Consider the following 26585-nt stretch of genomic DNA (forward strand, 5'->3'; position numbering starts at 1 on the left):
TTGTATTATTATGGAAACACGTTCATGAACCGTTTTATCAAGAAAAAAGCCAACTGAGGATCCCGTTTGAGCCCTAGAGCAGACCGGAGATCTCTCCATTTGTTGAAAGCCTTCCCGATGTTGAGACTCGTCTTATTCGGACTCCAATTTGGCCCTTTTGGTGGCACTAGACAAAAGTTTTCTTTTCTTTGTCTTACGTGGCGTTTGCGTTGGGGTTTGAAATGAACTACAAGCCGGTCTCTTAGAATCCATCTTCTACTTTTGTCGAAAGTTGACTAAAGTTGTGTCGCTCGAGTTGTCTTCGCTGATACGGAGAATGGCGACGAATACACAAACCTGCCAGACACAGCCAGGGGAGCGTGAACGCGCATGACGTCACACCCAGTCTCAAACGCCGTCCCGAATCCCTCTTATTTATCTTACTGTACAGGATTATAGAGGCAATCGCAGTGATCAGAGAAGGGCTCATTTAGCCCATCAGGCAATTGTTTAAGCATGTATGGGTTAGAAAAACAGGTATTTTTAACATGAAATGTTGCGCAATGCACCTTTAAGCATCTGAACATTAGCACTGAAGTAAGATTAGTTTGCCATGTAAAGCCCACTGACCTTGAACACCTGGCTACGGGGCGTCTTGTTCCCGTTGTAGCACATGTCACTCCCGTTGTTCGGGGAGGACGGTCCCAGGCAGAACACATGACAGAAGATCCGGATAATCCGGAGAAAACTCTTTGTTTGGACCTCAAAGTTACTGGACAAGCTGAATGCAAACAGTGAGAAACTGATTTGAGCAAAGGAAGGCCTAAAGAAGAGGAGTAATCTCGTGGAAACTGTGGATAACGCGGATGCACCTCAGCAGTTTATGTCCGTTTGTGGTGGCCACGTCCGCCAAGCTGGTCAGGATACTCTGGTAGTTCGAGTCGTTTTGCTGAGAAACATATTCTAGAACCTGCCGTAGCTTAGAAATAATGGTGACACGTTACAATAAGGTTTTATTAGTTCACATTAGTTAAAGGTCCCGTTCTTCGCGATTCCATTTTTCAAACTTTAACTAGTGTGTAATGTTGCTGTTAGAGCATAAATAATACCTGTAAAATGATAAAGCTCAAAGTTCAATGCCTAGCGAGATATTTTATTTAACAGAAGTCCCCTTTCAAAGCCTACAGCGAACGGCCGGTTTGGACTACATCCCTCCACTTCCTTTTTTAATGACGTAACTAGAGCAGTTTTTGACTAATCTCCGCCCGCAGGAATACACAAAAAAAGGTGAAAAATACTGTTTTTTTACACGCGAAACATGAACACATGTTATATTGCACACTGTAAACACAATCAAAGCTTCAAAAAAACCTGAAGAACGGGACCTTTAAATACATTAGTTAGCATGAACTAATAATGTAATAACCTGTACAGCATTTATTAATCTTAGTTTATGCTAATTTCAACAATTACTAATACATGATTAAAATATTATTAATAAAAGTTGTATATCTTAACATTTGTTAATGCACTAACAGCTGTATTTGTGTTAACTAACATTAACAAAGATTTACAAATACAGTAACAAACGTATTGCTCATGTTAGTTCATATATTAACTAATGTTAACAAATTAACCTTATTGTAAAGTGTTACCAAAATAATACTCAACATGTAAACAGGCATTTAGGTACATAAACGTATGAAGAAAGATAGATGAGGCGTACCATGTTTTCTTTAATGTCGTCGTTCTGGGTCATCTGTATGAGCGTCTGAAAGAGTCTGCTGTGGTGCTGGATGAGGATCTCACACGTCTCACCATAACCACCCTGCAGTCACACACACACCAGCTTTAGCGTCCTAAAACTAGCTAAAACTAAAACCAGGGCTGTAACGAGGATGTAAACGATATGATTCGTGATATGGTCCATACGGAAGCGTATTGCATTCACTTGAGGAAAAAAATCTACTCTGTTTTTTCTGAATTAACGAGTTAATTATCTCAGAGTTACGAGATAATTTTTCATGGAAAAACGTTTTTGCTCTGTTTTTCTGAATTAATGACTTAATTATCTCAAAATTATGAGTAACTCATTAATTCATAAAAACAGAGTGAAAAAAAAATGTTTTTCAAAAAAAATGTATCTCATAATTCTGAGATATTAACTCGTTAATTCAGAAAAACAGAGCAAAAACTTTTTTTCCATGAAAAATTCTCTCGTAATTCTGAGATAATTAACTCAGAAAAACAGAGCAAAAACTTTTTTTCATGAAAAAATCTCGTAATTCTGAGATAATTAACTTGTTAATTCAGAAAAACAGAGCAAAAACTTTTTTCCCATGAAACATTCTCTGTAATTCTGAGATAATTAACTCGTTAATTCAGAAAAACAGAGTAGATTTGTTTCCTCAAGTGAATGCAATAGGCTTCCGTAGGTCCAAGACTCAGCTTACTGTATTTATAAGGTAAAATTCACCCCAAAATTTTAATTCTGTCATCATGTACTCACTCTCATGTCGTTTCAAACCTTAAGATTTTCGTTCAACTTCCAAACACACATGAAGATATTATTTATGAAACCTGAGAGATTTCTGTCCCTCCATTTAAAGGCCATTCCTCTAAAACTTAAAAGATCCCAAAAAATGTCATAAAGGCATCGTAAAAATAATCAATTGAGTGGTTTAATCTAAATCAAGTCTTCTGAAGAGACACGACGGCTTTATATGATGAACAGATTCACAACCACACGCAGACTGTAGTAAACACAGACATTCAGTGACAATACTACATTAAACTACTTTATGAACAATGTATAATAATGCAATGGGGGAATATTTGTGGGTCATGATAATAAAATAATAATAATAATCTTATTTTAATAATATAAGTAATGATCATAAAAACCTCTCTTGTTTATTTTGGCTTAAAATATCACAATAGCATCGTATCATGATTTGTATCGAATCGTGACATGAGTATATCATCACACAAAACCCTAACAAAAACTATTAAAAACATTAAGACATGATTTCACTGTAAACTGAAATAAAGCTAAAATAAAATATAAATATTTGTTGAAAAACTTAAAGCTAAAATTAGAAATGTTGCCTTGGCAATAAATAATAAGTTTAAGATGAAACACTAAAACTGTTACCTGGAAATAAAAACTAAAACTGAAATAAAACTAAATGAAACTTAAATAGCAATATATATATATATATATATATATATATATATATATATATATATATTTAGGGGTGTAACGATGCACATATTCGTATTGAACCGTTCGGTACGAGGCTTTCGGTAATCATTACAAATTGGTGTGACCAAAATTGAATGTTATCATATAATGCTATTTTTAATGTGATGACCAAAACATTAAAACATCCTTCAAAGATTACCCACATTTATAAAACTAAAATTTTCAAGATGTAGGAAATCTCACACTTATTTAAAAATAATATATTTTTTAAATAAATTAAAAAATCAAGGAAATTTCTTTCTTTTTACTGTATCAAAAACGTACCGAACCGTGACACCACTGTGTCATATCGAACCGAACCGTGAATTTTGTGAACCGTTACACCCCTAATATAAATATATATATATATATACACTCACCGGCCACTTTATTAGGTACCCCATGCTAGTAACGGGTTGGACCCCCTTTTGCCTTCAGAACTGCCTCAATTCTTCGTGGCATAGATTCAACAAGGTGCTGGAAGCATTCCTCAGGGAGTTTGGTCCATATTGACATGATGGCATCACACAGTTGCCGCAGATTTGTCGGCTGCACATCCATGATGCGAATCTCCCGTTCCACCACATCCCAAAGATGCTCTATTGGGTTGAGATCTGGTGACTGTGGAGGCCATTTTAGTACAGTGAACTCATTGTCATGTTCAAGAAACCAATTTGAAATGATTAGAGCTTTGTGACATGGTGGAAGTAGCCATCAGAGGATGGGTACATGGTGGCCATAAAGGGATGGACATGGTCAGAAACAATGCTCAGGTAGGCCGTGGCATTTAAACGATGCCCAATTGGCACTAAGGGGCCTAAAGTGTGCCAGGAAAACATCCCCCACACCATTACACCACCACCACCAGCCTGCACAGTGGTAACAAGGCATGATGGTTCCATGTTCTCATTCTGTTTACGCCAAATTCTGACTCTAACATCTGAATGTCTCAACAGAAATCGAGACTCATCAGACCAGGCAACATTTTTCCAGTCTTCAACTGTTCAATTTTGGTGAGCTCTTGCAAATTGTAGCCTCTTTTTCCTATTTGTAGTGGAGATGAGTGGTACCCGGTGGGGTCTTCTGCTGTTGTAGCCCATCCGCCTCAAGGTTGTGCGTGTTGTGGCTTCACAAATGCTTTGCTGCATACCTCGGTTGTAACGAGTGGTTATTTCAGTCACTGTTGCCCTTCTATCAGCTCGAACCAGTCTGGCCATTCTCCTCTGACCTCTGGCATCAACAAGGCATTTCCGCCCACAGAACTGCCGCTCACTGGATGTTTTTTCTTTTTCGGACCATTCTCTGTAAACCCTAGAGATGGTTGTGCGTGAAAATCCCAGTAGATTAGCAGTTTCTGAAATACTCAGACCAGCCCTTCTGGCACCAACAATCATGCCACGTTCAAAGTCACTCAAATCACCTTTCTTCCCCATACTGATGCTCGGTTTGAACTGCAGGAGATTGTCTTGACCATGTCTACATGCCTAAATGCACTGAGTTGCCGCCATGTGATTGGCTGCTTAGAAATTAAGTGTTAACGAGCAGTTGGACAGGTGTACCTAATAAAGTGGCCGGTGAGTGTATATATATATATATATATATATATATATATATATATAAACTAATTAAAAACACAAAAAAAAAAATCACAGAAAATCTCAGATTGAAAGCTAATGTACCGTAAAACTTCAAATAATAGCCCCGGCTTTTATTTTCCCAAATCGTCGAACTGCACCGGCTTGTATTTGAGACAGGCGTCTATATGAGACAGGCCTTTATAATTTAGTGTTGAGATGTTGTTCATTGAGTGTACAGGCCTGTCTCTAATCTCTAAACATCTCCAAATGCTCCACGTGAAACTGCGGTCTTCCGACCTTTTACTATCGCGTCAATTGATTTTGATTAATATGCGCGAGGGAGAGAGAGCAAGACAGCGCTCGTGGTGTTTGAAGACGGGACGTTTTGCGCCATGTCAAGCGCAGCAGTCTCTGTTCTAAATCACTCACCAATCAAGAAAGCCTTTGGTGGCCGCCAAAAAGCAGACGATCTGACGGGTTTTAGAAGATTAAATACAACCCGAAACTAAAAAACAGACCCGGCCTCTATTTGAGACCGGCCTTTATTTACCCAAACCTGCAGCCACACCAGGCGTGTAAAAGAGACGGGCGTCTATCTGGGACTCGGCTATTATCTGAAGTTTTACGCTAAGCTATGGATGAAGCTCGGGTAGGAGTGTGTTCACCTGCACACACAGGTCCAGCGGCGTGACCCCGTTCTTGTCGGGCAGATACTTGGCTCCCCTGAGCAGCAGAATCTGAGCCGTGTCCCTCTGACCGTGACTAAAACACAATGACAAAAGCTTGACAACCGCACAATACCAATATCTTCCTTCCATGTCAACAAGTTTCGATCCCTCCTCACTTTGTTATGGAAGCTTGTTTCCGCCACTGAATAAAAAAAAATAATAATAATAATTGCGAGATATAAAGTCGCAATTCTGAGAAATAAAGTCGCAATTGCAAAATATAAAGTCGTAATTCTGAGAAATAAAGTCGCAATTGTGAAATATAAAGTCGCAATTCTGAGAAATAAAGTCGCAATTGCGAGATATAAAGTCGCAATTCTGAGAAATAAAGTCGCAATTGCGAGATATAAAGTCGCAATTCTGAGAAATAAAGTCGCAATTGCGAGATATGAAGTCGCAATTCTGAGAAATAAAGTCGCAATTGCGAAATATAAAGTCGCAATTCTGAGAAATAAAGTCGCAATTCTGAGAAATAAAGTCGCAATTCTGAGAAATAAAGTCGCAATTGCGAGAAAAAAAGACAGAATTACAGAACTTTTTTGTTGCGCCCAAATCTTCTGTTCATTTTACACTCGATATAAGAACTTATTTGTTTACTTGCAGTGAACAAAGTATGGAAGCTTGTTTCCGCCACAGAATGAAAAATAAAAAACGTAATTGCGACTTTTTTTCTCACAATTGCGAGTTTACATCTCCGACATCTGACATCTTTTCTCAGAATTGTGAGATATAAACTCGCAATTGCGAGTTATCAGGCCAATTCTAAGGGGGAAAAAGACTAACTTTTTTCCCCTCAGAATAGTTTATATCTCACAATTCTGACTTTACAACATGCAATTTCGACTTTATATCACGCAATTCTGACTTTATAACACGCAATTGCGACTTTATTTCACGCAATTCTGACTTTACAACACGCAATTGCGACTTTATATCAATAAATTCTGACTTTATAACTCGCAATTGAAATTTTATATCTCGCAATTCTGAGAAATAAAGCCAGAATTGCGAGATGTAAACTCGCAATTGTGAGAAAAAAAGTCGCAATTACCTTTTTTATTTTTCATTCTGTGGCGGAAACAAGCTTCCATACTTTGTTCACTGCAAGTAAACAAATAAGTTCTTATATCGAGTGTAAAATGAACAGAAGATTTGGGCGCAACAAAAAAGTTACAACTTACACACTCCGAAATATTTTTGCATTGCACCGTTAAACTTGAAACATATAAACGTAATATTTACGGAAGCCTCTGCTCAGGAGTAATGGTGGGAATAAAACGGCAGACTGACTGAACTGCATAAATAAGCTCTTCTTTTTAAATTCTTCAGCCATATACTGTATGATAAAGCTGACACTTACACAGTTTAAGAGAGAGAACATTATGTGAATGAATGACTTTTTTAGCGGACCTGAACCCGTCCTAAATTGATGCACAAATAAACTCAGTCATAATAAATAAGTGTAATTTCTTATGTTGTTGTACCAGTGATCCTTAAAAATGTTAAATACCGTTTCTGAATATTATTTGCATGTGAAACTACCTTGTAACCAATCAGATCAATGTGTGATCGTCAACGAGTGGAGCTGAGTGAGTGGAGGCGGGGCTCATTTGCATATTCATAGAATCGCAAATACTAAATGAGGCGAGGGTGTCGAGTTACATTCAAGATATTTTAAGGCATGAAGAATTTGAAGGAAAAAACATTTAAAAATGTAATTTTGGTGATCAAAGATGAGTTTTAAGGGATACAATTATTGACTACAGGGGGACTTTAAATATTTTAATAAAAACTTTTTTTTTTACGGATAGTTATACGAGGCAAATCAGTTAGAATCAAGCTATTGTATTATTGAGGGTAAATGTCATATTATGCGACTACGCATTACTTAACGGAGAGCTTACGAGCTACTAGCTACCTTCTGCCTTGAGAACAAATGGGGCAAACAAATGGTAAATGTGTTTGCTAGCTAGATGTTACAAAGTCTCTAGTGTGGACTTTACAAATCGTAGCATTCCCATCTCTGTGTTTTTATTAACGACGTCATCAGCGATTAGTCGACTCAGATGAAACAGATGCGTATGGTTCATTTACAATACACGAGATTCACAAAAGCCGCGAGCGAGTATGAAATTAGGCACAGAGCAGTTTTAAAACCGATCATCCGTACGTTTAATTACTCTTTCTAATTATGTGTTGTGAGGCATGTTAGAGTTGATCACATCATCATCAGCCTTGAGTGGACTGATATCAGTAATCAAAACAAGAGACGGACGAGTGCTGTTGCTCGGCAACCAAAGCAACGTTTCCTTATCAGGACGATTCGTATTAGTCTGTCATTACAGCACAGAAAGCTCAAATCTCTTGTTGTTCTCATTAAACTCACAAGAAAGCCCTGTGTTAAAAGGTTATATACAGGAAAGATATCTGTTCAAACCCATAATTATGTTTCTTGTGCGTTCAGAAAACTGTCCAGATTCAGTCACTGAAAGGAAGTTGATTTTCTTAAAGGGGTGGTATAATGCCCTTTTCACAAGATGTAAAATAAGTCTCTGATGTCCCCAGAGTGTGTATGTGAAGGTTTAGCTGAAAATACACCACTGATATTTTTTTATAGCATGTTAAAGTTGTCACTTTTTGAGGGTGAGCGAAAATGCTCTGTTTTTGTGTGTGTCCCTTTAAATGCAAATGAGCTGCAGCTCCCGGCACAGAGGGCGGAGCATAAAGAGCTTGTGTGTGTGTGTTCACAAACCTTCACACACACGCTCTGAACATTTCCAAAACTTTTAGCCTTTTATGTTTAAACCGGAGTCGGACAGAGATGGAGAGACTCTAACATGTAGAGCAACAGGACGTTTCTGAATGGTTAGTTGATGAATTTATGTAGCTGATGTGGCGTTAACCATCTTCTAGTCATTGATTAGCATATTCTGTCATGATAATCTATAAATCGCGTTCGCGGGGGCGGGGTTTATGTAAATTTTAGGGTTAGTGATGTCACTAACCCGTGAAGAAGCTCATTGTAGTTCCTACCAGTCGTTTGTTGTAGTCCTTAAAAAGCGGTTTCTGTAAAAAAAAAAAAAATCTCCCTTTGCGTTGAACTTTGAGCGTCGTTTCTTTGCAGATGTTGTTTATGCTCAAACTGCAACATTACACACTAACTAAAGTTAAATCATAATAAAGGACCTCTTTAAGGGGCCACATTCCCACTGTTGGCCGTGTGTGTGCCACTGTCAGGCCGGAGTGACACAGACAGTAATCGTGGTAAACGCTGGAAGTTGTGTGAACATGATCACCTGCAGGCGAAGTAGAGAGGAGTCGCTCCAGACACATTGGGCCTGTTGATGTCCGCTCCACTGTCCAGAAGACACTGCACTGTCTGTGGGAAACAGCACTTCATACCATTAGTAAAAGGACTCTTAGTTCTAGTGTGCAACTGTGGTAGACAGACCGGTTTCGTACAGTCTTGTGTCCGTTCTGGCAGGCCACGTGTAAGGCTGTCTGGCCCATGGCGTCCTCCACGTCCACATTGGACACGTGCTGGACCAGGTCATGAAGAAGCTCGGTCCTGCCATTCACTGCCAGCCAATGGATCTAAACACACCAGAGGAACAACTTCATATCAGGAAATGATATTACTGGGTCATTCCGTGTCAACTCAACCAGAGGGTCGCCAGCGAAACATTTCGATCTAGACTTTTTTTTTTTTTTGTCCGGTGAAAGAAAGACAAAATATTAAATGTCATGGATATATATATATTTACTGAGTAACCCACTGTTTTGTAGAGGAGGCTCAAAAGAGATTTGGAGTCAGATTACAGCGGGGGTAAAAATGACTTTAGAAAGATGCAGCATCATTATTTTATTTTTACACAGATATTGGTGGGTTTATTAGTAACATTTTGAATTCTTAATACTATTAGAATTTTGGCTTTCATCACTATTTCTGTTTGTCTTTCTTCAGAAAATAAAATAAACCAACTTAAACATTTGAGCTGGAGAAATTTCTGAAATTTGGTTGATTTGACACAGAATGACACAATATTGGTTACTAAAACACACATACACATATATATATATTAATTTGTTAACATTAGTTAACGTATTAACTAACATGAACTAACAATGAGCAACAAGATTTGTTACAGTATGTATTAATCTTTGTTAGTTAATAAAAATACAGCTGTTCATTGTTTGTTCATGTTAGTTCACAGTGCATTAACTAATGTTAACAAATACAACTTTTAGTGAATGTTAAAATTAATATGAACTACGATTAATAAATGCTATAGGAGTATTGTTCATTCTTAGTTCATGTTAACTAAGGTAGTTAACTAATGTTAACTAATAAACCTTATTGTTAAACGGTGACATATATATATATACATATGTCTTTATATAGTTTACACATACGCAATATTGCACATATCAAAACTATAAAAATGTTATAATATAAACCCTAAAATGATTTTTTTTTGTTTTATAAAATATTTGAATTCTATATTACAATTATATATATATATATAATATATTAATTGTCAGAAAGTGAAGGAGTGAGGATAATAATAATAATATTTTTTGTTGTTATTGCCGTCTCAACTGTGCAGATTTATCATCATACTCACAGCAGTGAGACCTTCATTATTGCAGATATTAACATCAGCATTGAACTCTAACAGTCTGCCCATACACTTCTTCTGTCTGTGAAAATATAAGACAACATGGGAAAATATTATCATGGGTCTCACCGTAAATGTATTAAAAATGACTGATCAGTTACCACTTTTTGCATGCAATACACACAAGTGCTCAGGCTATATAAATGCATGTGAATTGCTCTGCTTCCAGCAGGTGGCAGCACTGCAGGAGTTTATTAACCCTGCGTTTACCCGTTTCTGGCAGCCAGATGCAGAGGTGTGCAGCCGGAGATATCCTGATAGTTCGGATTCGCTCCACGCTTTAACAGCAGGACGAGACACTCTACTGATCCACAACTGGAACAAGAGCAACAACACATACATCTCAGAAGAACATATTCAATCTGGGTGATTGGAAAACACTAACACCACTGGAAACCCCTTTAAAAAAAAACTTTTTATGAGATGTAATATAAGTCTCACTGTCCCCAGAATGTGTCTGTGAAGTTTCAGCTCAAAATACCCCACAGATCATTTATTATAGCATGTTGTAAATGCCCATTTTTGAGCTAAAGCAAAAACAAGCTGTTTTCGCGCATGTCTCTTTAAATGCAAATGAGCTGCTGCAAAGATTAACCATCATAGAGTGGATGTTTATCATTTTCATGTGCTTTTAAGTCCTGTCAGTTTAAGCATCAAGCCTAAGGAGACTGGAACTCTGTTTTCTGTGCACACACACAGCGCCGCGAGTTCAGGTCTCTTTCTAGTCTATTTGTGCTTGAACGGACATGTGCACGGGAAAAAGAACGTCCAAGTGATCTGAGGGCGCCGGCGCTTCGGTCTGGAAGTGATCTCTCACGCGTGTACGTCACTCAGTGTTTACACAGAGATTTCGGAAGTGTTACCTTTCACCGTGAAGATCTAAACATATTTAGATATACAGGAAAGCGCAATGGAAGACGATTTTGATATATCAACAGACAACGTCGAATTTTTTTCGCACACGCGCGAGAGACCGAAGCGCCGGCGCCCTCAGATCACTTGGACGTGGCTGTGGTTACAAGAGGTAAAAACGATATAAATACTAGGGCTGTCAACTTTAGTCGTTTAGTCGACTAATCGGTCGATGCCGTCTTGGTTGACTGACATTCTTATTGGTCGACCAGTTGCTTTTTTTTCTTTTCTTTTTTTACCAATAGAAAGAAATGTTCAATGATTTACTCCTTGATATTTATTCCTTTATAAGCAGTTATATATTACTGTATTCTAAATATAATTAGCCTATGGTTTATCCCCAACTTTAAATGCTTTAATTTAGGCTATTTTGTAACAGCGCCACAGTTTAGCGCACACAGAACACTCGGTTCGCACCTGTGGCTGCGCTGCTGCTTCGTGCTCAGTAAGGGATGTAGGTAGTTTAGCTGTATTCATTCAGTTGGAACGCTACTTGTTTCGGTTTTTATGTTTTTATACACTATATGTTTTTATCTCGATGCGGCGTGGACGCACTTGGAAAAAAAAGAGCCCGTCGCACCGCGACCGCGTTGCCTCCATCATAAGCGCGCACACCGCGCCCCTACATTTGAAATAGAACTTGAGCGCGCAAAAGACGTGAGCAGTCCCTTTAACGGCTTTATCATGCTGACCAGGCCAGCTGACAGTCTTGCCTGGGCCCGGGACAAGATAATCTTAGATGGGGCCCCCCCACGATTTTTTTTATTTTTATAAAACACCATATACTTTTACCCAAAATGAATAATAAAAACACGTTTAAATGGGTACATTTTCTATAAATGTCTTCATTTTCTTTTCTGACATAGCCTACTGCAGTTCTTGTTAAAACACACCAGACATGCAAAATCTGTGCATTTTGGGCACTTTTTGTGTGAAATCATATTTATTTTTTGTCCATCAAAAATGTGCTTTCACTTTTAAGCATGAGCAGCGCAGCAAAAATAGACTCGGATCTGACCCATTATCTGTTCCCCGATGATGACAGTGATGCATTTCAGCCGGCTTTTTATTTCTCATCTCCATAAATAGTAGTAAAGCTAATGCAAGGGCTAGAAATCAATGAATTCTTTGCTAATACTTCCTCATCATCATGGAGAGCGCAGTTCGCACCGCTTTCTCCTTTCCACAAGCGTTTGCTCTCCCGTGGCGTCTGTCGTTGCTATGCAACAATGAACTTAGGCGCGCCTGTAAAAACGAGCGCGCCGCGTCGCTATTATGAGATAATATCCAAAATATTTCCATATGTGGCTCTTTCCTCCTTTCTTATCAACAAGTGGATTTACAGCCACCACAGCAGCAGCACCGCCGGTCATCATATCTCAGCCCTTTTATGAAGAGGACGCAACTGCACGCGCTTTGGGCATGCACGCGCATCCCGGGTTTGAGAAAACCTGGTACCGTGGCGTGACGTTTAAAAAGAAATTTGTACCGACTTGGTACCGAAGTGCCGGGTCTTTGACAACACTCATAAACGTTGGCTGCGCTGTTTCTTACCTTGCTCTACGTTGACTTTACTAATGTTAGTTCCAGCTTCACCGTCACCACCTTTTTAAAAATATTTGTTTAGGACATCTCGAAGGCCTCTATTTTCTTCTTCTCTTCTCTTTTCTTTTCTTCTCTTTTCTTTTCTTTTCTGAGCACCGGACTTGTGCTGACCGGACATTTTGAGCGTAACGTTAGCCTACTGAACTTCAAATCAAATGACAACATCATATTTCGATCAGTGGCCAAACCATTTTTGTTTTTTTTGGGGGGGGGGGGGTTCTTGACCACTATTTCAAGGACAATTAGGAAGAAAACGAATAAAAAGCTTTTATGTAACTCAAATATTAGATATTTTTTCAACAAATATGCCTATTTTATTTATTTTTTTAACAATTATTACATAATTTAATGAGGGCCCAGTTCTGGGCCCCCCTCCCTACCCTGGGCCCGGGACAACAGACCCGTTTGTCCCCCCCTGTCGGCGGGCCTGATGCTGACTCAATAGATTGTTTTCTTGATATGTTTTTGTTTTTATTTGTACACTTGACGCATTTGAAAATAGCCTAAATAATGTAACAAAACGAAAATAAACCTATATGCGGTCCTACAATACAGCCTATTATTATTTGGATTGTTTTTTAGGCTTTTGTTTTTTAGGCTTTTTTAGGCTTTAGGCTCTTTGGGTTTTTGTGTGTGTTTGTTTTAAAACGCCTAGATCGGCTGGACAAAAGTTAACCCATAGCTTTGAAAGTAAAGAAGAATATACAGCCTGTATAAACGAGAGCTTTTGTTAGGATTTTTCATTGTGGCAGATAGCGGTTATATTTTTTGTAGCGTGTGGTGTGGTCAGGTGCGCGATTGTGACTGTTACTATAGACCTAGGACAGAGCTCCTCACTTTTTGCAGTTAAAAAAAAAATCACTTAATTTTCAAAGAATTGTATTATTATTATAGTTTTATGTATTTTTGATGTTTTTTCGTCGTTGTTTTATAAATGCTCTATGACAATTGTTAAAAAATGTTCAATCAAAACATCGCGTTTTTTTTTTTTTTTTTTTTTTTTTTTTTGTCGACTAATCGTTGCGCAGGACAAGACTTTGGTCGACTAAGGATTTCTTTGGTTGATTACAGCCCTAATAAATACTGTTCGTTTTCTCACACAAACAGCTCGTTTCGTGTCTTAGGCCATCAATGTGTACTTACATTTACGAGTCATTAAATCATGTTTAATTTGGACTTCTCTGTGCATGCTCTTTGAGGTGGTGACCATAGACCTGCATTATATGACTGACAGACAAGAACGGTTTGACCTAAAAATATCAAAATTGAAACTACTGCGGAAACAAAGACACCTACATCTTGGATGCCCTTGAGGTAAGCTAAAACATATCAAAAATTTATTTCAAAGTGAACTATCCCTTTAAGTCAAAAAGCCCGTCTCGACGAGTATCCTCGTAAACGCAGTCGGCTGTGTGTTGTAAACGGAGAAAGAAAACAGATGCGTATCATTACATTGGGTCTGTGCATTCGTCTTACATTTATGCATTTGGCAGACCCGTTTATCCAAAGCGACTTACATTGGATTTCAAGCTACAGATTTACATTCTTATCAGTTCTTGGTTTTCCTGGGAATCGAACCCATGACCTTGGTGTTGCAAGCGCCAACGCTCTACTGTTTGAGCTACAGGAACACACTATACATATATATATATAAACTGAACTAATTATTTAAATAAATTATTTTTATTTGATTTAAACAGAGAAGACTATGCAGTGTTATTTTACATTTGATTATTCAATTTCTGTACCTGAATACTGTTAGACTTACCTGAAAAACAAAGCACTTTATTACATTTGTATCTTTGTTCTATTGTATTCATCTATGCTTGTAATTTGTTTGTTATTTTCTATGCAGATTCACTCCACCTACAAAATCACCCCAATCAATCTAGATTACCCTCAGGTGCTCTTCGTTTCGGAGTCACACTTGTTATCTTCCCGGTCAGAAGTGACCGGACACCTAAAAATGAAACTTTATCCATCCCAGTAAAACCAATGCAATTTATTTTTGTTCAATAATATTTTTTTCTTTTTAATTTTGTATTTTGAGACAATTTGATGTTACTTATTAATATGTATGGTCCATTTTTGCCATTGAAAACAATACAACATTTTTTTTTCCTAATTTATAAAAATATTTCTTCAATTATTGCAGTATTTCAGATTAATATAGAGACCTGGCCTTTTAAATCCAATTTTTGAAGTCAGATTAGCACCATCTGTTGAGAGAAATTAAAATAAAACATGTCGTTTCATAGTGTAACCACTAGATGCCTGTATAGCTCTCTATGGAGAGGCTTGTGAATTCTCTAATAGTTTTTGGACAAAATTACTTTTAAGATGTGGATTTGAATGTGGTTTTTTTTTTTTTTATTCTCAAATAATATTTTTTGCCATGGTTTATAATCTTTTTTTTTCAATAAATTTGATGTGAAGTGTACACGTTTTTGCATTATTACTACAGTCAAACTTGAATACTGAGAAAGCATTTTGTTACAGGTAACATTACAATTCAATAAAAAAATAAAAATAAACAGTAATGCTTTTTTCACAGCTTATTATTATTTATATTATTATTATTATTATTTTAAAACATTAATTTATTATCTTTAAATATTATATTACTTATTACTTTTAATAATTATTATATTATATATATATATTAATTATAATTATTAATTATGTTATGTTTTTCACTATTGATGGGTTTTTTTCTGCATTGTGGCCGATTTGTAGAGAATTTGTGTTTGTCAATTTCCCATTCATTTCCTATGGTCGGTCAATTCATTGGTGTGTAATGTGTATGTGTATAAAAAGTAGGGGTGTAACGATACACAAACCAGACGGTTCGGTTCGTACCACGGTTTTGAGGTCTCGGTTCGGTTCGGTTCGGTTCATTTCGGTGGGGTGGGGGGGTTAAGAAAGCTAAAATTGCTTTTATTTTTTATTAAACAGTGCTTTAATTAACAAATTGTGTCCTTGTCTTTAAATTAATTCAATTACAAGGAAACGTTTCTCAAGGATAACAAAATTATCTGCTAATGCTGTAAACTACAGCCCTTACTTGCACATTACTATAACATTAAAGCTTAACAACAGAGCCTAGACTTTTAGCCTAAATGATATAATAATAATCAACACTCAAATAACAAATTGTATGAAAACATGTAAACTGCACATAAGGAAATTTTTGCATTGACATGTTTTTACTCTAATTTGTTATCGTTATATAATAATTTACACAGTTGCTGTTATTTTCATGACAACTATTTTATACATACATTAAATAATCAAGATATCATAAACAGATTAAGTAAAGTATAATATATAGGCTAATATATAGCATTTATTTAGTGAAAGAGTTAGCAAACCAGCAAGCTGTGGACACTGAATGACTTGCCTGAGGTAAATATAAAGCTATGTGAAAAACTAAGCGTTTTATTGACGTATTTCCGCTGTTGAAACACTGATTGAGTGTTTACACAAGTTATGATGCCTTTCAGTAAGTATACTGTATCTTTCAACATACCTTCGGGTGTCCATTCATGTTTATTCTGTAACTGAGGAAGAGATGATCGCGCTCCGCGCTGCCGCATGCATACAGTGATATCTGTCACGCCACATCTAAGAGCGCCAAAACGGCATTTATTGTTTGCATTTCGTGATCAAATAGACATAATTTGAAAGATTACACCTTGCTTATTATCAAAAGTAACAAAACACTGAGCTTATTGCGATTATATGTGGTTAATGGTGGTTAGGCAACAGCCCTGTATTCGTTGTGTACACATAACACATGAGGTGCAATGAGCCGGGGCTGGGCGGGGCAGCAGGGGGTGGGGCGTGTTCGGTTCGCCATGAGAGTATCACGATACGTATCGTGGGTGGTGTATCGCGGTTTTTCGGTTCGGTTCAAATATCGTTACACCCCTAATAAAAAGTGTGTGTTCGTATGTGTGTGTGTGTGGGTGAATGTGTCTGTTTTGCACTCTTGATGTTTTAGAGTGTCACGCCTTCATTGTTGAGCACAAAATTCTCAGAATTTTGTCAATATCCCATTCATTTCCTATGGTCGGTCATGTTTGACAGAAGAGCAAAAGTGTGACTCATTTTTTTATGACCACTTAAACTGCTCGAATCATTTTTTGTGTGTTCACATACCTATTGCAATAAAAGTCACCAAGTTTCGTAATTTTCTGATGAAGCTGTGATTTTTAAATATTCAAAACAGATTTCAGTAATCACAATTTATTGGTGTTTTTGTGTATAAAAGTGTGTGTGTGTGTGTGTGTGTGTGGGTGGGTATGTCTGTTTTGCACTCTTGATGTTTTAGAGTGTCACCCCTTCAATGCTGAGCACTTTTTTTCTGCATCGTGGCCGAATTTGTAGATTGTACACACAAAAATTCTCAAAGTTTTTGTGTTTTTGTCAATTTCCCATTCATTTCCTATGGTCGGTCATTTTTGACCGAAGAGCACAAGTGTGACTATTTTTTTTACGACCACTTAGCCTGCTCGGATCATGACCTCAATTTTTGTGTGTGTTCACATACCCAATGCCATAAAAGTTTCGTAACATTCCGATGAAGCTGTGATTTTTAAAAATTTAAAACAGAAAATTTTTCGGTCATAAATGACCGAAGAGCACCTGAGGGTTAAAAAATAGAGCTATTCAAATCATCTGGAGAAATTGTTCTCATATATCGCAGAAAAACAAAATTTTGCAATGTCAGTTTTTTTCCAATTTCATGCAGCCGAATCAAACAACAAAAGAACAACAGAAAATCATTCACTGCTCTTGACTGAATAACTTTAGTAGCTTTAATAAGAATACATTTCTTCATTGAATGCCGCTGTTAAATGCAGTGGCGAGGAGATAAACATGGCAGACTGTGTGCAGCTCACTGAGGGGCGGAGCTAAGCTAATAGGGCAGATCATGTGCCCGTCGTGGGCGGGGCCTAAGCATATGTGATGTCACACTGGAACACATTCCTGAACGGCTCATTTTGAAACACCGTTTCAGATTTATGTGGAAAATAACAAATGGAGTGGATGGATTTTTACCACAATAGTGTGGTTGTGTACGCACACTGCAGACACATAATTATGTTCAAAAACAATATGTTTCATAATTTGCATAATAGGAGTTTCAGAAAGATATATTTAAACAGTGGTGGCAGAACAGGGAACACAAATGTGGCTGTGTCAATTCTGCAATTTTGTGAGAATGTGAAAGGAACGAAATGACTTACTTGGCAGCAATGTGTAGAAGGCTTCTTTTAACACGTCCAAAGGCGTAGTTGACATCAAACTTTGAGTTTAAAAGCAATTCACAAACTGACCTATAAGCATAAAAAAAAGGATATTAACAATAAAAATGGAAATAAACAGTCATAGATTTAGCATTCATTAGTGTGGCCCAAGAGATAGAGGAGTTTAATTATGTTCCAGGTCGTTACATTCTCACCGTAGTCAGGAGCCAAACCCATCGGACTAACAAGAGTGGCACTCACCTGTGCTGGTCCGCCATGACCATGGGCATGAGTGTGTACACAGCGGTTTCACTGTCTGCAAGAACACAAAGACAGACTTTCTGTCAAACAAAGACAGACCCAAAATGGTGCACTTGGAAGATTGGTAGAAAGCTGGCTGCACTACCTTTAATTTATGTATCAAAATAATGAGAATATACTGAAAATCGCCATCAAGAACAAAGACAAAAGTACAATATCCAGACGCATTAGAGAGTTATGAGAGCCAGTCTACAATTAAAGGGATAGTTCACTTCAAAATGAAATTTCTATCATCATAAACTCAAGTTGTTTCCAACCTGTATGAATTTCTTTCTTCTGCTGAACACAAAGGAAGATATTTTGAAGAATGTCAGTAACCAAACTGGTGTTAACTGGACCCATTGACTTCTATAGTTGTTTTCCTACTATGGATCCTTTGTAAATATCTTCCTTTGTGTTCAGCAGAAGAAAGACATTCATCCAGGTTTGAAACAACTTGAGGGTGAGTATATGATGATGACATAATTTTCATTTTGAAGTGAACTATCCCTTTAAGGGCACATTTCATTGATGGCCATTGGTGACAATGCTATTTTTACAACAATTAAAGGAATGCATTTTATAACCTTAAACAAATTGTGTGCAGTGCTCCCGAGTCCCTATTTTGTCTGTTTGTTTGAAATTGCCTTCGTGTCCCTTAAATTACAGTTTTTGTAGTGTCTGTTTTTAAAGTGAGTGGGTCAAAATGATCTATATCCTTATATACGTTTTTTTTTTGTGTGTGTGTGTGTTAGTTTGATTTTAAATTTAATTTAGTTACATCATATAATGTTATTTTCTACTGTAGTGGATATTTTGAACACATTAGTGTAAGTGTCCTCTCTTTACAATAACCAGTTGTCACGGAGTGTATTAATTGATCATCAAATTTGTTGGGTATGCGTTGTTAAGATTTACAATATTTTTATGATTTCAGTTCAAATATATATTCAGATTTGAGGTTAACCTCATTAAGAGAATAACATGTGGTTGGCCAGACCAGGCCTGGCATTGAAATATAGCTAACTCAAAGAAATTGTCAACTATGTTGTTTTCGCTCAACTAAGTCGCCCTGTAGAGCAATTCTTGGATAACATAAGTTACTGTGTGACTGTCATAAGACAATATATAGCCTATATTAAATTGTGAATAACTAGAATGGTTCTTCTCCTATCCTTTCACTGTATATTTTATTATTTCGTTGTTGTTTTTTCTTCTTTATCGTTTAATTTTTAGGGTAAAATATATCCTGACATGAGGATCATCCAAATACACCTTTAGGTGTTTGGTAGTAATTGGCCATATATGGATAAACCCGAATGAATGTGTATGGCCGTAGACAGGAATCCTTCCCCGGAAGCAGAGATGATTACAATATATCCAGGGTCGCCTTGACAACTCCAGAAGTCTTTCGAAATTCGAATGTTTGTGAATAGAATGTAATGCGTGACGTCTCACCTTCGGGGAGTTCCACGGTCCTCGCGCGACGCAGGGAACGCGTCAGTCGATTCAGCTGTACATTAAAATGCTCCATCGCCCGTTCCATCATATGAGACGAACAACACAGAAATCAGCTCATCGAACTCTTATTCTCTCTCTCTTTCTCTCTGAAAAGCCAACGCCTCGATCTCTTCCATCGGCTGTCGGCTGATTCGCTGTGTCCACAACTCATTCCACCGCACAATATCCATCCATCGCTCTGTGATTCATTTTGGGACAATATTTCCTCATGGTGTCTTTCTTCCTGTTTTCATTGCAATGCATTATGGGAAGTGCAGTCTTGGTCGGGACCGTCGGGACCTATTTTTTACAGTCTATGGTCTGGAGGTCGGGACACGCGCATGTAGACCGTAGACGTCCATTCCAAATGAATCAGTCTTTAAGCGATTCATTCATTTATTATGTCTTTATTTAACCAGGTTTTTAAAAAGATTCAGATTTCAAGATCTTTCTTTCTGACTTAAATGTTATGAAACAGTTAATATTCACAACTTTAAATTAAGGTAATGGGCCTAATCCCTTTTTATGCATCACATTACAGTGTTGTGATGTTAATAATTTCCAGTTTTCCTGGAAGATTTGATTATTATTAATCTGAATAGAAGTTTAAAAATATAAGATGGGGTAGATGCCCCCTTAAGAACAATCTGCATTTACCCCACACTCTCGCCGCCATGAAACATGACAAACTGTGTAGGCTACATCATTTTTGGCCAGGCTGTCATACAAAGAAATTATGATCACATGCAAAAAATAACAGAGAACCAACCAAATATGAATACCTGTTTATGTTGTAGTCATTGTGTGCTTTTTCCTGTCAGTGTCTTGTTTTTCTGTATTTTTTTATTTTTATTTATTTATTATGCAACCTGTAGCTTTAGTTTGCCTTTTTTGCCACATCATTTTGTCAGATAAATACCTTAACCAAGATTAGTGTTTTGTTCTTCCCTCATATTTTGAAAAAAAAAACATTTTCCTCATATTTTGATTGTTTAATCGAACACGTAGGGCCATTAAAATCAAATCTCCCCTCCAGACAGCACTTTTAGACACTACTGCATAAATGAGGTCACAAATGTTACATATAAAAGTATTGTTTTTTTACTGCTGTAGGCTTTTTAGAGCATTGGATAGTTTTCACAAGTCATTAACATCATAAAGACCACTATATTTGCATTTATGCATGTATTTTGCCAGCAAAATTAATATTATAATATTGTCGTTCACTTTCTCAATGTGTGAGTAATCAAACATTCAACAACAACAAACAAAAATCTTTAAAACTAAAATAGAAGTCACGTACTACATGAGACTAAAATAACACTGACCCAGATTTCTGTGGATGGGCATCAAAAACAACTGAGAAATATTTTCCACTGGTAAACTGACAAGCCCTTGATATCAATAATGTCTGATTTATCTTACAGGAATCTGACACGACTTTGACACAGTTGAGTCACCAAATGAAGAGGAGAGGGATCATTATCAGTGCTTCTTGTAATAAACCGAACAATGAAGATACGGTAGCTGAACTATCAATAACAGGGAACACAGGGAAAACAGCAATATACAGAGCAGAACCATTACGGTTACGTTCCGGTGGTTAGAAGCACGAAGAGACGAGGAATGCCAGGAAACAAGGGTTTTAATTAAAGAACTCAGGAGAAACATCCATTCTAACACCAACTACAAACAATAACCGACACTGAACACTGACAAGAGAGGAACTTAAATACACAGAGGAATGAAAAGGAAACAAGACACAGCTGGGGCAAATGAACTCAACACAGGTGAATACACTGAAAAATAGCGGGAAAACTGGGACACAAGACTGAACCAAAAACACAATGCAGGGGGAAACACAGGACATACATGTAACAACGCCCCCTCCAAAAAAGGCGCATCCTCGCGCCGTATAACTTCAATAGGGGTGGGCGTCCTGGAGGATAACGAGGGCGTGGCCAATCCGGAGCAGGAAGCCTCCAGGGCGGAGCAGGCTGTGCAGGCGGCCAGGGCGGAGCAGGATGTGCAGGCGGCCAGGGCGGAGCAGGTTGTGCAGGCGGCCAGGGCGGAGCAGCATGTGCAGGCGGCCAGGGCGGAGCAGGATGTGCAGGCGGCCAGGGCGGAGCAGGATGTGCAGGCGGCCAGGGCGGAGCAGGATGTGCAGGCGGCCAGGGCGGAGCAGGATGTGCAGGCGGCCAGGGCGGAGCAGGATGTGCAGGCGGCCAGGGCGGAGCAGGATGTGCAGGCGGCCAGGGCGGAGCAGGATGTGCAGGCGGCCAGGGCGGAGCAGGATGTGCAGGCGGCCAGGGCGGAGCAGGTTGTGCAGGCGGCCAGGGCGGAGCAGGATGTGCAGGGGGCCAGGGCGGAGCAGGATGTGCAGGCGGCCAGGGCGGAGCAGGTTGTGCAGGCGGCCAGGGCGGAGCAGGATGTGCAGGCGGCCAGGGCGGAGCAGGATGTGCAGGCGGCCAGGGCGGAGCAGGATGTGCAGGCGGCCAGGGCGGAGCAGGATGTGCAGGCGGCCAGGGCGGAGCAGGATGTGCAGGCGGCCAGGGCGGAGCAGGTTGTGCAGGCGGCCAGGGCGGAGCAGGATGTGCAGGGGGCCAGGGCGGACCAGGATGTGCAGGCGGCCAGGGCGGAGCAGGATGTGCAGGCGGCCAGGGTGGAGCAGGATGTGCAGGGGGCCAGGGCGGAGCAGGATGTGCAGGGGGCCAGGGCGGAGCAGGATGTGCAGGGGGCCAGGGTGGAGCAGGATGTGCAGGCGGCCAGGGCGGAGCAGGATGTGCAGGCGGCCAGGGCGGAGCAGGATGTACAGGCGGCCAGGGCGGAGCAGGATGTACAGGCGGCCAGGGCGGAGCAGGATGTAATTAAAACCCTTGTTTTAAGTTCTTTAATTAAAACCCTTGTTTCTCCTGAGTTCTTTAATTTAAAACCCTTAAAAACCCAGGATGTGCAGGCGGCCAGGGCGGAGCAGGTTGTGCAGGCGGCCAGGGCGGAGCAGGATGTGCAGGCGGCCAGGGCGGAGCAGGATGTGCAGGCGGCCAGGGCGGAGCAGGATGTGCAGGCGGCCAGGGCGGAGCAGGATGTGCAGGCGGCCAGGGCGGAGCAGGTTGTGCAGGCGGCCAGGGCGGAGCAGGATGTGCAGGCGGCCAGAGCGGAGCAGGATGTGCAGGCGGCCAGAGCGGAGCAGGTTGTGCAGGCGGCCAGGGCGGAGCAGGATGTGCAGGCGGCCAGGGCGGAGCAGGATGTGCAGGCGGCCAGAGCGGAGCAGGATGTGCAGGCGGCCAGAGCGGAGCAGGTTGTGCAGGCGGCCAGGGCGGAGCAGGATGTGCAGGCGGCCAGGGCGGAGCAGGATGTGCAGGCGGCCAGAGCGGAGCAGGTTGTGCAGGCGGCCAGGGCGGAGCAGGATGTGCAGGCGGCCAGGGCGGAGCAGGATGTGCAGGCGGCCAGAGCGGAGCAGGATGTGCAGGAGGCCAGGGTGGAGCAGGATGTGCAGGCGGCCAGGGCGGAGCAGGGTGTGCAGGCGGCCAGGGCGAATCAGGATGTGCAGGCGGCCAGGGCGAATCAGGATGTGCAGGCGGCCAGGGCGAATCAGGATGTGCAGGCGGCCAGGGCGGGGAGATTTAGAGGCAGTGTTAGAGATTTAGAAATATGTTTTTGCGATTTTAATTTTCACATTAAAGTTAATTATTTTGTGCATTTCAAGAGATTGGCCTTCAAGATAAGACATCAAATCTTGTTTGTCGCACACAGAAACGACAGAGTAAAGCAACACTACTGTGTTCCAATGATGTAATAACATTAGAATGTTCGGCTGTAACTGTAATAACTGCAGCTCCGCGTGATGACGATATTAGAATGTTCGGCTGTAACTGTAATAACTGCAGCTCCGCGTGATGACGATATTAGAATGTTCGGCTGTAACTGTAATAACTGCAGCTCCGTGTGATGACGATATTAGAATGTTCGGCTGTAACTGTAATAACTGCAGCTCCGCGTGATGACGTCATTAGAATGTTCGGCTGTAACTTTAATAACTGCAGCTCCGCGTGATGACGTCATTAGAATGTTCGGCTGTAACTGTAATAACTGCAGCTCCGCGTGATGACGTCATTAGAATGTTCGGCTGTAACTTTAATAACTGCAGCTCCGCGTGATGACGTCATTAGAATGTTCGGCTGTAACTGTAAGAACTGCAGCTCCGCGTGATGACGATATTAGAATGTTCGGCTGTAACTGTAATAACTGCAGCTCCGCGTGATGACGATATTAGAATGTTCGGCTGTAACTGTAATAACTGCAGCTCCGCGTGATGACGATATTAGAATGTTCGGCTGTAACTGTAAGAACTGCAGCTCCGCGTGATGATGTCATTAGAATGTTCAGCTGTAACTGTAATAACTGCAGCTCCGCGTGATGACGATATTAGAATGTTCGGCTGTAACTGTAATAACTGCAGCTCCGCGTGATGACGATATTAGAATGTTCGGCTGTAACTGTAAGAACTGCAGCTCCGCGTGATGACGATATTAGAATGTTCGGCTGTAACTGTAATAACTGCAGCTCCGCGTGATGACGATATTAGAATGTTCGGCTGTAACTGTAATAACTGCAGCTCCGCATGATGACGTCATTAGAATGTTCGGCTGTAACTGTAATAACTGCAGCTCCGCGTGATGACGATATTAGAATGTTCGGCTGTAACTGTAATAACTGCAGCTCCGCGTGATGACGTCATTAGAATGTTCGGCTGTAACTGTAATAACTGCAGCTCCGCGTGATGACGTCATTAGAATGTTCAGCTGTAACTGTAATAACTGCAGCTCCGCATGATGACGTCATTAGAATGTTCGGCTGTAACTGTAATAACTGCAGCTCCGCGTGATGACGATATTAGAATGTTCGGCTGTAACTGTAATAACTGCAGCTCCGCGTGATGACGTCATTAGAATGTTCGGCTGTAACTGTAATAACTGCAGCTCCGCATGATGACGTCATTAGAATGTTCGGCTGTAACTGTAAGAACTGCAGCTCCGCGTGATGACGATATTAGAATGTTCAGCTGTAACTGTAATAACTGCAGCTCCGCGTGATGACGTCATTAGAATGTTCGGCTGTAACTGTAATAACTGCAGCTCCGCGTGATGACGACATTAGAATGTTCGGCTGTAACTGTAATAACTGCAGCTCCGCGTGATGACGACATTAGAATGTTCGGCTGTAACTGTAATAACTGCAGCTCCGCGTGATGACGATATTAGAATGTTCGGCTGTAACTGTAATAACTGCAGCTCCGCGTGATGACGATATTAGAATGTTCGGCTGTAACTGTAATAACTGCAGCTCCGCGTGATGACGATATTAGAATGTTCGGCTGTAACTGTAATAACTGCAGCTCCGCGTGATGACGTCATTAGAATGTTCGGCTGTAACTGTAAGAACTGCAGCTCCGCGTGATGACGTCATTAGAATGTTCGGCTGTAACTGTAATAACTGCAGCTCCGCGTGATGACGATATTAGAATGTTCGGCTGTAACTGTAATAACTGCAGCTCCGCGTGATGACGATATTAGAATGTTCGGCTGTAACTGTAATAACTGCAGCTCCGCGTGATGACGTCATTAGAATGTTCGGCTGTAACTGTAATAACTGCAGCTCCGCGTGATGACGATATTAGAATGTTCGGCTGTAACTGTAATAACTGCAGCTCCGCGTGATGATGTCATTAGAATGTTCGGCTGTAACTGTAATAACTGCAGCTCCGCGTGATGACGATATTAGAATGTTCGGCTGTAACTGTAATAACTGCAGCTCCGCATGATGATGTCATTAGAATGTTCGGCTGTAACTGTAATAACTGCAGCTCCGCGTGATGACGTCATTAGAATGTTCGGCTGTAACTGTAATAACTGCAGCTCCGCGTGATGACGTCATTAGAATGTTCGGCTGTAACTGTAATAACTGCAGCTCCGCGTGATGACGTCATTAGAATGTTCGGCTGTAACTGTAATAACTGCAGCTCCGCGTGATGACGTCATTAGAATGTTACGCTCTGCTGTTGTACAGACAAGGAAAAAAACAAAGCATGCAAGCACAAGCATGTATTCCAGAATAGACGTCAATTAATAAATGGCCTGCAGTGTGTGTTCGGTATAGGAATAGTTCACAAAAACAACAATTTTATTAAAATTTTATATTAAAAAATGAAATTAAAAAAAGTAGAAAAACGAAGTGTGCTGTCTTTAAAGCTTCACCGTTTGAGTTAAAAACACACAAAAGTTATGTCTCTAATAGGCTAACGAACAAACAAATTTTACCTCCAGTGTCATTTGATCACTTTAGTAGTTAAACAGAGCTGGGGAAAAAAGCAGGGTTGTCTTATTTTTCTAGCATTACTCAAGAGAAAACAGTATATCGACGGTTTCTGTCATTTCTTCATTACATTCAAGCTAATCATATAAAGCTATCCAGGCTGAATGTGTGTGTGTGTTTGTAAACGCCAGAGGGCAGCAGAGCATAACTTCTGCTCTCATGACCGAGAACAAAAAACACCTCTCAATTACACATTTTAAAAATAATATTAATAACAAAAACAGTTCAATAACATGTAAAAAAAGAAAAAAAAGAAAAAAAAAAAGATTGGTATATGTATGTCCCACGCATCTTTTTTTTTTTTTTCAGTTTCAATTTGTCGGTCATATTATGAAGTGTTAATAAATTAGGGCCTACATTGTGTCATCTCAAGTCAACTTATTAAATGAATGTTTCCTGGGATATAATTGCTCCATCAGAAAAATACTGTGATTCAT

At 39.8% G+C, this 26585-nt stretch overlaps 1 protein-coding gene across 1 annotated transcript in view; it reads right to left on the reverse strand.

Moving 5' to 3' along the window:
* hace1 (HECT domain and ankyrin repeat containing E3 ubiquitin protein ligase 1) overlaps nt 1-20035 on the reverse strand; it is a 53813-nt gene extending 33778 nt beyond the window's left edge. The window contains exons 1-11 of the mRNA XM_056251627.1: nt 19735-20035; nt 18238-18292; nt 17977-18066; nt 10418-10522; nt 10154-10229; nt 8991-9122; nt 8825-8907; nt 5466-5562; nt 1706-1807; nt 852-958; nt 610-760 (exon numbers count right to left, since the gene is read on the reverse strand). Coding sequence (XP_056107602.1) covers nt 610-760; nt 852-958; nt 1706-1807; nt 5466-5562; nt 8825-8907; nt 8991-9122; nt 10154-10229; nt 10418-10522; nt 17977-18066; nt 18238-18292; nt 19735-19825 — 1089 coding nt within the window. The 5' untranslated portion in view covers nt 19826-20035. The remainder of the gene's footprint in view (nt 1-609; nt 761-851; nt 959-1705; nt 1808-5465; nt 5563-8824; nt 8908-8990; nt 9123-10153; nt 10230-10417; nt 10523-17976; nt 18067-18237; nt 18293-19734) is intronic.
* Nucleotides 20036-26585: the final 6550 nt, after the last annotated feature.

Source organism: Rhinichthys klamathensis, unplaced genomic scaffold (assembly GCF_029890125.1).
Source record: "Rhinichthys klamathensis goyatoka isolate OS25496 unplaced genomic scaffold, OSU_Roscu_1.1 h1tg000087l_1, whole genome shotgun sequence".
NCBI classification, from domain to species: domain Eukaryota; kingdom Metazoa; phylum Chordata; class Actinopteri; order Cypriniformes; family Leuciscidae; genus Rhinichthys; species Rhinichthys klamathensis.